At 45.7% G+C, this 15536-nt stretch overlaps 1 protein-coding gene across 1 annotated transcript; it reads left to right on the plus strand.

Moving 5' to 3' along the window:
• Positions 1–10362: 10362 nt before the first annotated feature.
• Positions 10363–12106, plus strand: LOC308310648 (protein ABHD12B-like; the record flags this gene model as incomplete). Its single annotated transcript, XM_080757029.1, has 2 exons — positions 10363–11229; positions 11990–12106. The coding sequence occupies 2 exons, from the start codon at positions 10363–10365 to the stop codon at positions 12104–12106; spliced, it is 984 nt and encodes a 327-aa protein (XP_080613155.1).
• Between the last annotated feature and the right edge of the window lie 3430 nt (positions 12107–15536).

The raw sequence follows: 15536 nt of genomic DNA on the forward strand, positions 1-15536 counted from the left end.
AACAGGGTGTATTGTCAGCTCATGGAAAACGTACTCTTGCGATAATGTGAGTGCGTTGCGGTAAACGGAGGGGACGCTGGAGGATGCCCTCGGGTCATGTGAGGTCCCCAGGGGTCACTGTTCACTACCAGTGGTGTAAAAGGAACCAAACTACATTTACTCATGCAGATACTCGACTTAAGTACACTTTTGAGGTATATATATATTCTTTCTGTACTTTTACTGCTACTCCACTGCATTTAGACAGAGACATATCATTTGTAGATTTTGATTATTATTAGAAAACATAATACAGTTGCACGTATACATGCCCTTCGGCCATTTGAAAATAGTCGATCTATACAAGATCACAATGCTTTGCGTCAGATATGACAGCAGTGACAACACAGACGTGTGTGGGAAGGAATAACGTCTATATTGGGGATAAAAACGAGGCAAAATAATTGTCTACTCTTTTTATTTATTTGCCGTGGGTCTATCTGCATCTATCTGTCTGTCTGTATATGTATTTGCGCGTGTGTGCGTGCATGCGTGTGACTCATGCCTCCTGGCTGGTGGCTGCAATGGAGTCTCATTTGCTATGGAGACATTTTTCAAGCTTGCGGTTATTAGCGTTATAAATTAAACATTACTGCGACCAACAGCACAAACTCCTACCGCTCTGTCGCAACCTCTCCCTCTCTGAGAGTGGGACCCTTACGGGTCCATTTGGTTACATTTGTACACTCAGAGTTAACAAACGGATGGATTTATACAGTACTGAGAAGTTTTATTGTGCAGACTGAACTGCCCCAAACTCTTCTCTTCTCTTCGCTCTTACTGCCATGTTGACAGTACATCCCTCCCGAGAGAGAGCACAGTAGTCTGCACCCAGATACAACACTACTTGCACACACACACACACACACACACACACACACACACACACACACACACACACACACATGGGACAGTCGGACACCGCAAAGGAGCAAAAAACTGAATAAAGCAAACAAAGAGAGGGAGAGAGAGATGGAGGAATGGGATGTTTAGTAAAAGGCAGACAGTCAGTCACAGACCTCCCTCCCTCAAACGGCGCGTCTTCGGAATGCATGGCATCATTACACACAGACCATGCAGCTTACTGTCTGCCTGCACCACACACACACACACACACACACACACACACACACACACACACAATCTAGAGAAACTGTGGCAGTAAATGAGTTCCAACCCATGAACGTGTCTGTGTCATTTTAGATCTAAGCATTGGGTATTCAAAAATAGCAATGTCACTTTGTGCCGCGCTATACTACTGCAAGCTTGTACATCTGCTATGCTTGTGAAAAGTAGTGATTTCATAAGGCAATTTTTTTAAGCAGTGACCATGCTGTGGTCATCTCAGGTCTGTCCCCTCAGTGTCCATGCTGCGGTCATCTCAGGTCTGTCCCCTCAGTGTCCATGCTGTGGTCATCTCAGGTCTGTCCCCTCAGTGTCCATGCTGCGGTCATCTCAGGTCTGTCCTCCCCTCAGTCACCATGCTGCGGTCATCTCAGGTCTGTCCCCTCAGTCACCATGCTGTGGTCATCTCAGGTCTGTCCTCCCCTCAGTCACCATGCTGTGGTCATCTCAGGTCTGTCCTCCCCTCAGTCACCATGCTGTGGTCATCTCAGGTCTGTCCCCTCAGTCACCATGCTGTGGTCATCTCAGGTCTGTCCCCTCAGTCACCATGCTGTGGTCATCTCAGGTCTGTCCTCCCCTCAGTCACCATGCTGCGGTCATCTCAGGTCTGTCCCCTCAGTGACCATGCTGTGGTCATCTCAGGTCTGTCCCCTCAGTGACCATGCTGTGGTCATCTCAGGTCTGTCCTCCCCTCAGTCACCATGCTGTGGTCATCTCAGGTCTGTCCCCTCAGTGACCATGCTGCGGTCATCTCAGGTCTGTCCCCTCAGTGACCCTGGCTGGCTTTAAGACCCCACGGTTTCCACTCAGGCTGCATGGGGAAATGTAAGTCTGTCCAATAGGATTGGAGCGCTCTAAGCCTTGAGACCCCCCCCCCCCCCCCCCCCCCCCCCCCCCACACACACACACACACACACACACACAGGCTTAAAGGCTGAAGGCTATAGCATATGATATGGAATTGTTTTTTTTGGATTGGAGCCCATTGTGCATACCTTTTGGCTTTGTGTGTGTGTGTGTGTGTGTGTGTAGGCCTGGGTGTATATAAGCAGCTGAGAATACAATCCATGCATCTTCATGCGCGTGTACGTGTATAATATATGATAGAATATTCCCCATACATTGAGAAGTAATTTAAACAGGGAAAGTATCTGTGCCGGTCAGCAGTCAACATCCCTTGAGAGCTGGATCAAGGTTGGATGTGCGTTTTAATAAGCCGAATAGCCGATGTACAATCTACAACCTGGGAAGCTATTTCTGTCTGTCTGTCTGTCTGTCTGTCTGTCTGTCTGTCTGTCTGTCTGCCTGCCTGCCTGCCTGTCTGTCTGTCTGTCTGTCTGTCTGTCTGTCTGTCTGTCCCCACACACACACACACACACACACACACACACACCTTTTACTACTTCTAACAGTAGCTGTAAACAGTAATAATAAAACAAGAATTGTGTCTATTGAAAAACACGGGCAGACAGAACGCCGCTATTTAGCTGTAAACACACACAGTCCCCCGGTCGGGACGACACTATCATTCTGGATGAGTAAACAGTGGAGGACTGGGTCGCACACACACACACACACACACACACACACACACACACACACACACACACACACACACACACACACACACACACACGCAGTTAAGTGACATACACGCCATCGTACACGCTGGATGTAGCCTGCATGGACTTTTTTTTGGGATCAAAGTTTCTTGATACATTTTTCAAGTCACATATAGCATATAGCATAGTCAAAAATAGCATACAAACATACAAATATTAATTAAATATTACTATGAAGACATTCAAAATCATGACAATTTGACCATATATAAACACCCCAAATCTCACTTCACACTCGTGTTTTGTCACGATGTATTCATTTTGGTGACATGATGATAGTTTTGTGAAAGCCAGACGTTGGAGCCGGGGTTAGTGCCGCTCAAAAGCTAACTATATACAGCAATATCGTGTCACGTGGTGCTCTTCAGGAGGTGGACAGTATAGGTGAGAATGGAGAGACTTCATGGAAACGCAGGGTTATTCTTTTGCCTCTTTTTGATGTGGTGGAGGTCTACTTTCTCTCTCTCTACTTTTGAAAGGAGATCCCATTCTTTTGATGTGGGAGATGAGAGAGGAAGGCAGAGGGAAGGGGTAGAAGAGGGGAGAGGACAGGGGGGGGGGGTACAGAGGTTTGGGCAGAGCGCCAAGGCCTGCCTTGTCATAAACATTCCTGCCTCGGCCGTGTGCCGCAAAGGGTGACGTGTGTGTGTGTGTGTGTGTGTGTGTGTGTGTGTGTGTGTGTGTGTGTGTGTGTGTGTGTGTGTGTGTGTGTGTGTGTGTGTGTGTGTGTGTGTGTGTGTGTGTGTGTGTGTGTGTGTGTGTGTGTGCGCGACATTTGCAGCCTCCGGTATCATGTGGCACTAAAGCCACAAGCTCTGACCAGACCCTCATTTACAAGGTGTCCAATTTTACAAAAAAACAACAACAGTGTGTGAACCAATCATCATCCATTATTCAGCTCATACATTTGCTTATAAATATTATTTTCTAGCGGAGTCCTGATGTCACGCCATGATGTCAGGGCAACGCTGCTCTATTCTGGGGAGAACATTCAGAGAAAATAGCCCAGCTATAAGTTTACAACGCAATCGTGTTATGGACGCATGCATGCCTTGGATGGCTTTGCCTCAGATCTCAACATATCTTCTACTTCGACCTACTTCTTCACACACACACACACACACACACACACACACACACACACACACACACACACACACACACACACACACACACACATTCGGGGAAATAGCAACATTTCATGACAGCAATGCATTCATATCAAACACAACATGCACTTTGTAATTGGTAGCCTACTTTTGAATACTTATTTTACGTATTTTTAAAAGCACACTTTTGAATATAGGACTGAATGAATGAGGACTACTTCAACCATTTCAACCCATCTTCATATAATTGGTGCTCACTAATGCGCATGATAATAAGGTAAATTGTTGAGGGGCGCTAGCCCCTCCTATGCCCAGCTTTGAGGGTTTGTGTAAACACAAACATTGTCCTAACACAACCATGATTGAATGTCATGGACAATGAATGGCCAGTTTTGAGTGTTTGTCCAAACACGAACATTGAATGCCATTGGCAATGAAGGGCCAGTTTTGTGTAAACACAAACATTGAAGACAAAAGTGAGGACGCAAATTGTGATTGCCCGGAATGAGATGACGATATATGATGATAAGAGCGCCCCTCACTTCACACGGGTGTGATTTGTTTTTATGTCGACAGTTCAGAAACCTCGTCCTTTTGCTTTCTTTTCAAACTCTTTTTATTTTCGTTTTATAACAGTATGGGTGTCACAGATTCATAGAAAAAAAAATATATATATATCAGTGAAAGGTCTCACTAGGGGGGCGTAACGCATGTGGAGGTACACTCTATCCCCTGAACAGGCTGAAGTAACATTTGACCAGGACTATCCTATACTTTGACTCCGGTACTGCATGGCGCTGAGTCTTTGGTCCAACCGCAGGTTATTTTTGTTCGGTGGCTATTATTGTAGTGCGGCTATATTTGTCGCAGAGCAGGATGGGTAGCCTATTAAATCGGGTCAAACGCCACAGTATGGCTTGTATTAACATATTTCTGTGGTGTGTGGTGTTGTTACGCATGGACATGTGGCCTGACATTATATGAAGTCCAGTGCATCGAACAGCCTCTCTCTCTCTCTCTCTCTCTCTCTCTCTCTCTCTCTCTCTCTCGTGGAAACCTTGCATGTCCTAAACCTTTTTGGAAAGGGGGGGGGGGGGGTGGGGGCGGACGGGGGGGACGAACCTGTGTTCTAATTGGATGGCAAATATTTAGTCACACTGGTTTTAATTGGTTCAATATTTATAAAACCCACAGACACATTTCTAATATAACTTATGTTTTGCACTACTTTTGCACGGCACTTTTGTACGATGAAGTATATAGGGCATTTTATTTCCCAAAACAACAGCAAAAGTTGAAATATGGAGATTACAAGGTTACTGCCCGACTGCAACGAAATGCACTCTGCCCTGCGTGTGTGCGTGTGTGCGTGTGTGTGTGTGTGTGTGTGTGTGTGTGTGTGTGTGTGTGTGTGTGTGTGTGTGTGTGTGTGTGTGTGTGTGTGTGTGTGTGTGTGTGTGTGTGTGTGTGTGTGTGTGTGTGTGTGTGCGCACGCACACACACACACACACACACCTTGCTGTCACCAGGCATCTCGTTGTCTTTGTCCCTGTCACATTCTTTCTTGATACTGCAGGGTCATGCCGTGTGCGTGTGTGTGTGTGTGTGTGTGTGCGTGTGTGTGCGTGTGTGTGTGTGTGTGTGTGTGCGTGCGTGCGTGCGAGTATGTGATACTGGTGACATACTGTAGAATCCCGTCCCCCAGAACCCCCATCCCTCCCACACACACACACACACACACACTTTCTTTCTTCTTACCCACGAGCCTACTGTACTGTTCAGCTGCAGCAGCGAGGGTGGGGAGGGAACAATGGGAGGGGAAGCGCTCCCATGCCGCTTGCTTGTTATTTATATCCAGCCAGCGCACGCGCACGCACACACACACACACACGGCATGCACTCGGGCACAGTGTTATTTTTAACCGCGCCAGGGTTATATTAGGCTCTGCGCGCTGCCAGATCTGGCTCGGCACCACCGGCCATTATGGCAGATGATAGTTGTGGATGCCGCTATTTGAGAGCACACACCTACAATCGCTGGGCTTCTCTGCTGAACACATAAGTAGAACGCGACTAATTGTATGTTTTCACTGTAGCCCGGCTTGGCAGTTCCTGTCCTGTGTTCTCCTCATGGGACCTTCCTCTCTCTCTCTCTCTCTCTCTCTCTCATTCTTTGTGTATTTTGAGCCTTGATGTTGTAATACTTGATTTCTTTTGCACGCCTGGGATGCAGTATGAAAACATCCCGCCGAAAATCGCAAATCTTCAGTAAAGCTCACGTGACTAAGAAATGTAACGTGGATTGAAAGGGATGTCCTGATCCGATCACGCTTTAAATATATAAATATCAGGGAGAAATCGGTATCGTCAGCTACTCAAAATCAAATGATTGGATCGGGCGTGATCGGGACATTCCTACTGAAAACAGAAATGTACATATCCCTGGCTGGCGGACTCCTGGTCAACAAAACTTTGGAATTTAACTGGTTAAGCCCGACTCGCACTTCAGTCGTGCAATTGCGTCGCACATCAAAAACAGCCTCCCTATGAGCTCACATAGGCTCTTGTGATGGCTGCCCGAGCGCGAATTGGGAGTTTTGGGCGCCAGCGCAAGGTCACAAGTTTAGTTTTTGCATCCGCCTGCTTATCCATCAGTTCATTTCAGCCTCTCCCTGTCCTTCTCCAGGCACGTGCAAACACAGACATCATATAATGTAATAATAATAATAATAAAACTTTATTTGTATAGCACCTTTCATGACATGCAATGCAGCTCAAAGTGCTTTACAGAAAAATGGAGAATAAAAGAAAAGCAAGGCAACAACATTAAGAACAAGCAGTAATGCAATACAGTGAGGACATGAATAACAAAAATAAATAAAAGATCAATTAAAAGCAATGTTGTAGAAGTGGGTCTTGAGCTGAGCTTTAAAAATGTCTACAGAGGCTGCCTGACGAAGATACAGTGGGAGCTTGTTCCATGCCGACGGCCCGTAGAAGCAAAAAGCTGCTTCCCCGTATTTTTTAGTTGCCATTTTTTTTGGCAAAGCGAGCAGGCCAGCAGTGGAAGACCTTAGGGGCGGTTTGGGACATATTTAGGCAGGCAGTCATGTAGGGACCGATATACAGCATGTACTATGGGTGAAATAAATGCAAATGCCTCCATTTCTCATGGCCGTATACCCGAAGGCAGCATTCAAATATCTCGCAACTCTCATGAAGTCCAATGCAGCATTACGTGTTGAAAGATTTACATACAAGTCCATGCCGTAGTCTGGATCTCCAGTAGGTATATGTTCTGTTGTGCAAATCAAATACATCAAATTCATTATTCCCTTTCAGGAGTCTTTAAAAATGTATACCCCACCCCCCTCCCCCTATGCGAGCAGCCAGCCAGCCAGCCACCGGTTGAAAATAGCCGGCCCACATCGTCCGGACGGGTTGTACTTAAGTGCAAATTGTCACTGTGCTGCGAGCTTGCAAAATGCTTATTACGGACGCTGCACAGCAGTCTATTTGCAATGATTGCAGATTGCACAAAATCTGATGCCTGGACACTGTAGCCGGTGGCTGGATGAGCCTGTCTGTCTGTCTGTCTCTGTCTCTGTCTCTCTCTGTCTCTCTCTCTCTCTCTCTGTCTCTCTCTCTCTCTCTCTCTCTCTCTCTCTCTCTCTCTCTCTCTCTCTCTCTGTCTCTCTGGCTGCACACCCCAAACCCACAATCCTCCCACGCTTGCACTTACCAACTCCCCGTTCCCAACTCGTTCACTAACCAGACCCGAACCGAGACGTTTTTTTGGGACCTTCGTTCCAAATATTCCTGTGATCCACCCCGCCATCTCCTCACCAGTAGAACCAGGGCTGCCACTGCTGGCTTCCTGCCAAGCACGGGGAATTAACATATATTCTTTTCTCACCAGCCACACAGATTATTTTGCTGCTGTGATCAGCTTGTTATATCTGTGCTCATCTCTATATTTGAACTTGTTGTGTGTTTTTGCCCTATACTTGATCAAAAGCACACAAAAGCATCAATGTGTTGCTTTGCGCTGCGTTTCGAGCTTTGTCGATCTAACACTCAGGCGATAAAGAGACTTTGGGCTTGTTTTTCTGCAAAGTCGCTTATAAATATTGTTAATGTAGTGGCCAGTCATAAAAAACAACCACATTCTCTCTCTCTCTCTCTCTCTCTCTCTCTCTCTCTCTCTCTCTCTCTCTCTCTCTCTCTCTCACACACACACTAGTGCCTGCTATACCTGCTCATCAGTAGCAGGTACTGTATGGGGTTCAGTGACTTGCTTCGACACCAAATCTCTCTTGTCAAGAACGAAAGCGCTGTGCACGCACGCATGCACGCCCACACACACACACACACACACACACACACACACACACACACACACACACACACACACACACACACACGTTCGCGCACACAGAGTCAGACAGCAGCGTCTGAATGTGTGAGAGTGAGTGGGAGCAGCCTGGGAGTTTACTACAGCGTTTCTACGCTAGCATAGCAACGAGGTTCATGTGAGGTGAGAGAGAGAGAAAGAGAGAGAGAGAGACACAGACAGACAGACAGACAGACAGACAAGAGTAAGATAAGTAAGGTATTATAGGATGGAAAGTGGAGGTGAGAGACAGAGAGGCAATGAGAGAGAGAGAGAGAGAGAGACTGCTGTAGTGCAGCGTAAAGGAACACACTGTTCTCCCAAGAGCACGCAGCCTTCCTTCCAGTCCCACCTCGCTCTGCGCTGCATGGCTCCCCTGCCACTGGTGTGAAGTAACTAAGTACATACAGAGTATTTGCAATTTCCTATATTTTTGCTGCTACTCCACTACATCTCAGACTATAGGCAACTCTATATATTGCACTTTTACTCCACTATACATTTATTTGAAAACGTCAGTTACTGGCTTTCTACTGCCATTCGAACATGCTGATCATCGAAAATGCACATTACAGAACCTACAATATATCTACATATACTGTACATCGTCACACATGCTTATCTACCCACATATCGCACAATCATACTGTAGAGGCAAGCTCAAACTATACTTTGCCTCTCGGCTGGGCACATGCATTATACAGAAATCGTTTTGGACGCGTAGTAATATATTGTCCATGACTGCTGTAGGGTGATGTTCCCATTTATTGTACACTTTTTGTCATACAGCAGTTTTCATAATGCAAATATACAAGGATTCGGTAAAAACCGTGTGATCTCTTAGCCGCGTTGTGCCCATACCTTCCTAACCATTCAACCTGGCTTGTTACACCTGTGTTCTATATGTCAATCCTGTGTGACACACACCCCCCATGGTGAACCCGCCCATCAAACGGGTTAAAGGCACACACAGGCAGAAATGGCTCCTTCACATACTGTATATTACATTGTAGAATTAGTCATGGTAGATGGTAAAGATTTTGATTCTGTTACTATTGGGTGTGCTAAAGAACATAACATTTTAGGAACAACGAACAACCAGAAAGGCATCGTTTTCAAGATGGCGTCCACGGTGGCAGAAATGAGCTAAAATGCCTATAAACTGGGATTTAATATGTAAAAAATCATATTATGCACTTCGTAACTACTTTTAGAATTTTGGCATGGTGTTAGGTATGGGCATAAGCTTTTCAAAAAACATTGCAAACTAATTTGGCTCGCCCCCTAGTGGTCGGTTTGCAATGAAACCACTATTATATATGTCAGTATAATTATGATTGGAACCAGCCTGTGTGATTTCTGGTAAGGTGTGGGTGGTGGGTCCTATTGGTTCACCGATCTGAGTGCCCGCCCCCCTCCTCCCCTCCCCAGCAGAACGCAGAACACAAACAAAAACTCTGCACTGTTATTGGTTAGCGAAATAATGGGCTTCCTGGGCCAGATCTTCCAATGGGTTTCCCCAGGTTACATTTTTGAGCCGAATGCGAACGGAAATAAAAGCCTGGGTTCCGAGGGTAGTTATAGGACCAGCCTATACCAGGAGGCCGATTGTTGCCAAACTCTTGAATGAACGAGCGGAAACGGCTTTGACCAATGGGCTCAACTCTTGTGCAACAGAGGTATAAACTATACTTACTGCACATGCAGTCCACGAGGGACGTCGTCAAAACCATGGAAGACAGGGCAAAAGGGAGTATGCGCCGGGTTAGCAAGTTGGATAGTCTAAATACGGAGCCATCGTGACATCAGAGAGATATCACAGAGAGTGCAGTATAAGAAACGTCAAACGCATTGACGTTCACACTCTTCCCCGTAGATCAGCGAACAGGCAGTAGTAGCACGGCAACTTGCCCTCTCTTTGACATTGAACCAACGTCATCCTCTCTAGGTTCAATACATCTTAGTTACGGGTCTAGTCAGACGTCACTGCAGCGGCCCCCGTCTCAGCGGGTAAAGCCAGTTTCTTTGTTCACGTTTGGAGAGGAAAAGTCAGACAAGTTTAATACAGACAAGAATGACCCCCTTGTTGTTTATTGTCTTATTGTATGTTTCTTTTCCCGGCCTTCTCTACCTGTTCCCGTGGATACTGGGAAATTTAGTATATTTACATATCCTCAAGTTTCCTGCTGGACGGTTGGTGGACCTCGGCAGGCCCGAGAGGATCCTGAAAAACACCTGCAACCTCTACCTTACGACTGAGGAGGGGGTCACGGTGGGTGTCTGGCATACACTTCCCATGAGCCAGTGGGAAGAGGCCCCCGGGAAAGGCCCAGACTGGTACAGGGAGGCGCTGGGAGACGGCCGGCCTGTTATCGTCTACCTTCATGGCAAGGCGGGCACCAGGGCGGGCACCAACAGGATAGGGCTGGTGCAGAAGCTAAGCACGGCAGGGTTTCACGTGCTCTCGTTAGACTACAGAGGTTTCGGCGATTCCAGTGGGGCGCCCAGTGAGGCTGGCATGACCACCGACGCCCTCTGCCTGTACTGGTGGGCAAAGCAACACAGCAACGGTGGACTGGTGTGTCTGTGGGGACATTCCCTCGGTACTGGCGTGGCAACCAACGCTGCACTGAAAGTGCAAGAACAAGGGTCACTTGTAGACGCTGTCATTCTTGAAGCTCCGTACACAAGCATCGGGGAAGTCGTAACTCACCATCCTCTCTATAAGCTGTACAAATTCCTTCCAGGTTTTGAGCGACTAGTGTGGAAAATCTTAGAAAAGAACAACATAGTGTTTGCTAACGATAAAAATGTAAAGGCTTTGTCCAGTCCTCTCCTGCTGCTTCATGCAGAAGACGACCGTGTTGTCCCGTATCACATGGGACAGAAGCTATATGAACTATCAGTCCAGGCTCGGAAAGAACGTAATGTGAAGGGTCACGTACAAATGATGTCCTATAGCGCGCGCTGCGCGTATGCACACACCGGAATCTACATGGATGAGCTACTTGGATCTGTGGTCGACGAGTTTCTGCAGAAGCCCACCATTGTGTGGACCCCACAGAAAGTGGGTTGCTTTAGGTAGTGTGTATGTGATGGCAGTCCAATCAGATTCACACCTCTAGTCGTGACTCCAAAGCAGGTTGCCAAAATGTTAAAGGATAGTTCCGCAATTTAATTAACTTGGTTAACTCACTAATTTTGACAGCCCTACAAGGTCTTAGACGTCCTTAAATTGTCATCGACAACAAAACATGTGGGGACCCCACATCACAGTATAGACTCTATACTGTTGTGCACTCAAGTACAGAGGTTGAGTACTTTGTCCACCAAAACTTGTTTTTAATTGATGAAAACTTTTATTTTCATTTAATCTTTATGTGGAAAACACATTATCCCACACTACTGGCAGTCAGTAAAGGGGTGTGAACAATGGATTGTTATGTCCACCCCTCACCAGCCCTAAACGTTATCTCCACCCCTCACCAGCCAAACCTATTGGTGGTGATCTGCAGCTGAAACCTGAGAACAATAGCCAGACATTAGCCAACAGTAACTGCAGATGATATGATAAAACCAATCCAAAACCAAACCTATTTAGTTAATTTGCTGGACTTCACAATTGCCTGCATGAGGCCCTTTTCTCCAGATCCGGACACATATATACCTTCAGCCTTTGATCCCTCCCTCCTTCTCTGCAGATGTGTGGAAGGAACACCGGCTGGGCCAGAAAGCCGCTGGAAATCCCCGGAAAGAGACCTGCTTATAGAAATGTCTGGCGGGTGGAGGGGGATGATCGTCGGGGCATGTCTGGATGAACTTGTCTTTTATTTCTTGTCAGGTGAAACCTGACCTACATTCGATCGGTTTGGCTTTGACGACCTAGCCGTGATTAGCTGCCCCGAGTCTGAACCCATATACTCTGAAGGCCGCATAGTGGAAGTGTTAACCCAGAGCGCCTTACAACCCTAGAGTAGCGGCTAATGTTATATGAGCTAACTGGAGCTACACAACAACAACACACAGTGAGAAAGCACGTCGAAGACAAACGCAAACAACGACCGCGAGATTGTCACAGAGAAACAAAAAGAATAACAACGAATAATAGGGGAGAGGGTACAGATGCTTGTTTCATTCTTTTTCCGACGTCTGTCTTTCGGAAATGACATTGATTATTATTATTTTTTAATTCCCATTGACAATGATTGGATAATTTTACGTCAGTATCTGAGCAAATCGGCTTAGTGTCTATTTTTGTCCTACACAAACATTAATTCCTGTTGACAATGAATGGAGAATATTATCTCATAGTGTCTGAGCAAATCGGCATAGTGTATATTTTATGTCATGATGATGTATACGATGATAAGAGCGCCCCTCACTTCACATATTTATTTTTAGAGCACTTATGACGTTAATCGTTTGCCAGGCAAGTCTATGGACTTTGAGGATATTACAATTTTCTTTGTTTAGAGTACTCATGATGTAAATCACAGGCCTTACGGGCAAGGCCAAAAGGACCGTGACAAGCAAAGTATAGAAGTTTGTTTTTTATCGTAAACCCATGAGGGATTTCGATTATTGTTTGGACCCATATACATTTGTGTCAATACAGTAAGTAACTGGGAGACCCCGGGTTCAAATGCTGGGCAGAACTGCAACTTGAATCACTTCCGATCAGACAACTGATCATCTAATGGCTCATTACACAGAGAGAGAATAGACAGCAGTTTGGTTTGTCAGTCAACAGATGCCATCAGTTTCTTTTTCACCCATCCGCATTCATTTCCATAATACAGCGTCTGACTTATTAAATAGATAATCCCCATATCATATTGCCCCCGTTGTGGAATCCCCTGGTGTGTGCGTGTGTGTGTGTGTGTGTGTGTGTGTGTGTGTGCGCGCGTGTGTGCGTGCGTGTGTGCCAGTGCCAATGCCAGGAGGGCGGGGACATGTGTGGACCTGAATGAACCCGTATGCCCCCCCGGCCCCTAACTACCCCATCCTCGGTGACTCGTCTGTCTAATAACAAACACAATATTTCTATTTAAGCCTTATTGGGTCTATTTGGTGTGCTGTGACCCAAAATGCTACCTAATAAACCATCAGTGCTGCAGTTTAGACAACATTTTGAGATATCTACCCAACTGTGTATATGTAAACACTGTGTGTATATGCATTTACTTTTGGTTCTATACGGTACATTCTTATTCAATAGTCTAGTAGTCAGAATGTGAACCCGGACATGATGAGTGCACCAATGTTTTATGTTATAAATGTTGAGTATGGGTCCCCAGCATGTAGAAACTGCCGGATGCGAACTTGCATATGTTGAGCAATTTTCGTAATTGGCATAATATGTGACCTTACCATTAACAACCTATAGAAGTCAAAATATTAAAAATGTCATCATGCTTTATGTAGCATGTGAAGTGTCAAACTAGGGGGTTTTCATGATGCTGAATTCATTCCAAGCATTAGTTTTGCATAAAATCACTCATTGGGCTAAAAACGGCCATTGCCGTCATCACAAATGTGATGATGTCAGCACAATTGCAGGGCATGGCCGTTTTGAACCCAATGAGTGTTTTTTTGTCACATGCTACATAAAGCATGATGACATTTTGCCGAAAATTGCTCAACATATGCAAGTTAGCATCCGGCAGTTTCTACATGCTGGGGACCCATACTCAACATTTATAACACAAAACGTTGGTGTACTCCACATGTCCGGGTTCACAATGGGGCTCTATGGGCTGGCTACTAGACTAATACCTTTTAGTTTACTTGCAGAGCAGTACTGCAGTTGTGGTGCTGTGTATTCTTACCGATGTATAGAAATCGGCGTACTTCTTCCGTCACTGCATGGAAACAAGGCAGAGACCCGGGCTCACTGCATCACCGTATCTGTCATTCTGCCTGCCCTTTACGCCCTTATACGGAGATGTCCGTAATTGCCTGTGCTTGTCCCGTCTAAGCCTATTCCATCACTATATGCCCGTATATGGACATGCATGTATATGCAGATAACCTATATATTATTAAAATGTACTAATGGGCCGGCGGACCACTGCTCAGTGCACTTTGACTTAGACATAACCATAAATGGAGTCCGCTATGACTCAGACATAACCACACACTATAGAGTTCCCACTGCAGCTATACACCCAAATATGGTGTGCCTGTGTCATCATGCTGACAACTGACAGCATGACGTCAGACCCCAACAAATAAATAAAACAAGCCGCGTCGTCATGAGTCGGTTTGGCGGTGCGACATATACTGTCCATAATAATATAATATAGTCCATAATCTAAACGGCAGTATCACTTTCTTTTCTTTTTTTAATATCGTCTTTGTTCGTCATATTCGTTACTTTTCACGATTCTACAGTAATTCAAAAATGGCAAAAAATCCATGAGCTCAAAACACGTTGCTTCGAGCGTGTGGATCGAACATGGACATAAGAGATTTCTGTCCGATGACATAATTATATGGAAATGACCTTAAAAGGTGACCATATGCCTACGGGTAGCAGAACGGACCTGCTGTCACAACTGAATATATGGTGGTATGAACTGAGAATCCCAAATGAGAAGATACAGTACAGTTTTCTTTCCCCCCACAGCATTTGCATATCCAGACATAATCGGATGAGCCTTTCAGAAAGCAGCAGAGTGGTGGTGGCTGTTTGCTGCTGTGCTACTTACTGTAAAACCATGGAGGGGAGGGAGGAAGTCCTGGTGACTGCACCTTTCATCACGTATATGTACCCAAGACAAATGAGAGCAATTTCATACACAGCAGCCTTCGCCTGTTCACTTGTGCTGCATGTGAAGACACACAAACGCATACACACACACACACACACACACACACACACACACACACACACACACACACGGACGCACGCACGCGTAGACACACAGATATTTCGTCATGTGAGCACAAACAGCAAACAAACAAGTGCGCACACAGACAGACTATAACAAACGCAAGCACGCACGCATGCACACACACGCATGCACGCACGCACGCACGCACACAGGGCCACAAGGCCGTCAGCATTTGATCAATAGTGTTAGTAAATTGTGGAAGTATAGCCCATCCCCATGGGCACTGCAATTGTTTTTATTGTAAAAAATGCATGCATTCATTCATTGACTATGTACTATATTATGTTGCCAAAATCAATTTGATTTGAGCCAAGATTAACTTCTCAGGCGGCTACTAAAAATGAATGTGTGA

The sequence above is a fragment of the Protomyctophum bolini genome (assembly GCF_963924005.1).
Source record: "Protomyctophum bolini genome assembly, chromosome: 23".
Taxonomy (NCBI): domain Eukaryota; kingdom Metazoa; phylum Chordata; class Actinopteri; order Myctophiformes; family Myctophidae; genus Protomyctophum; species Protomyctophum bolini.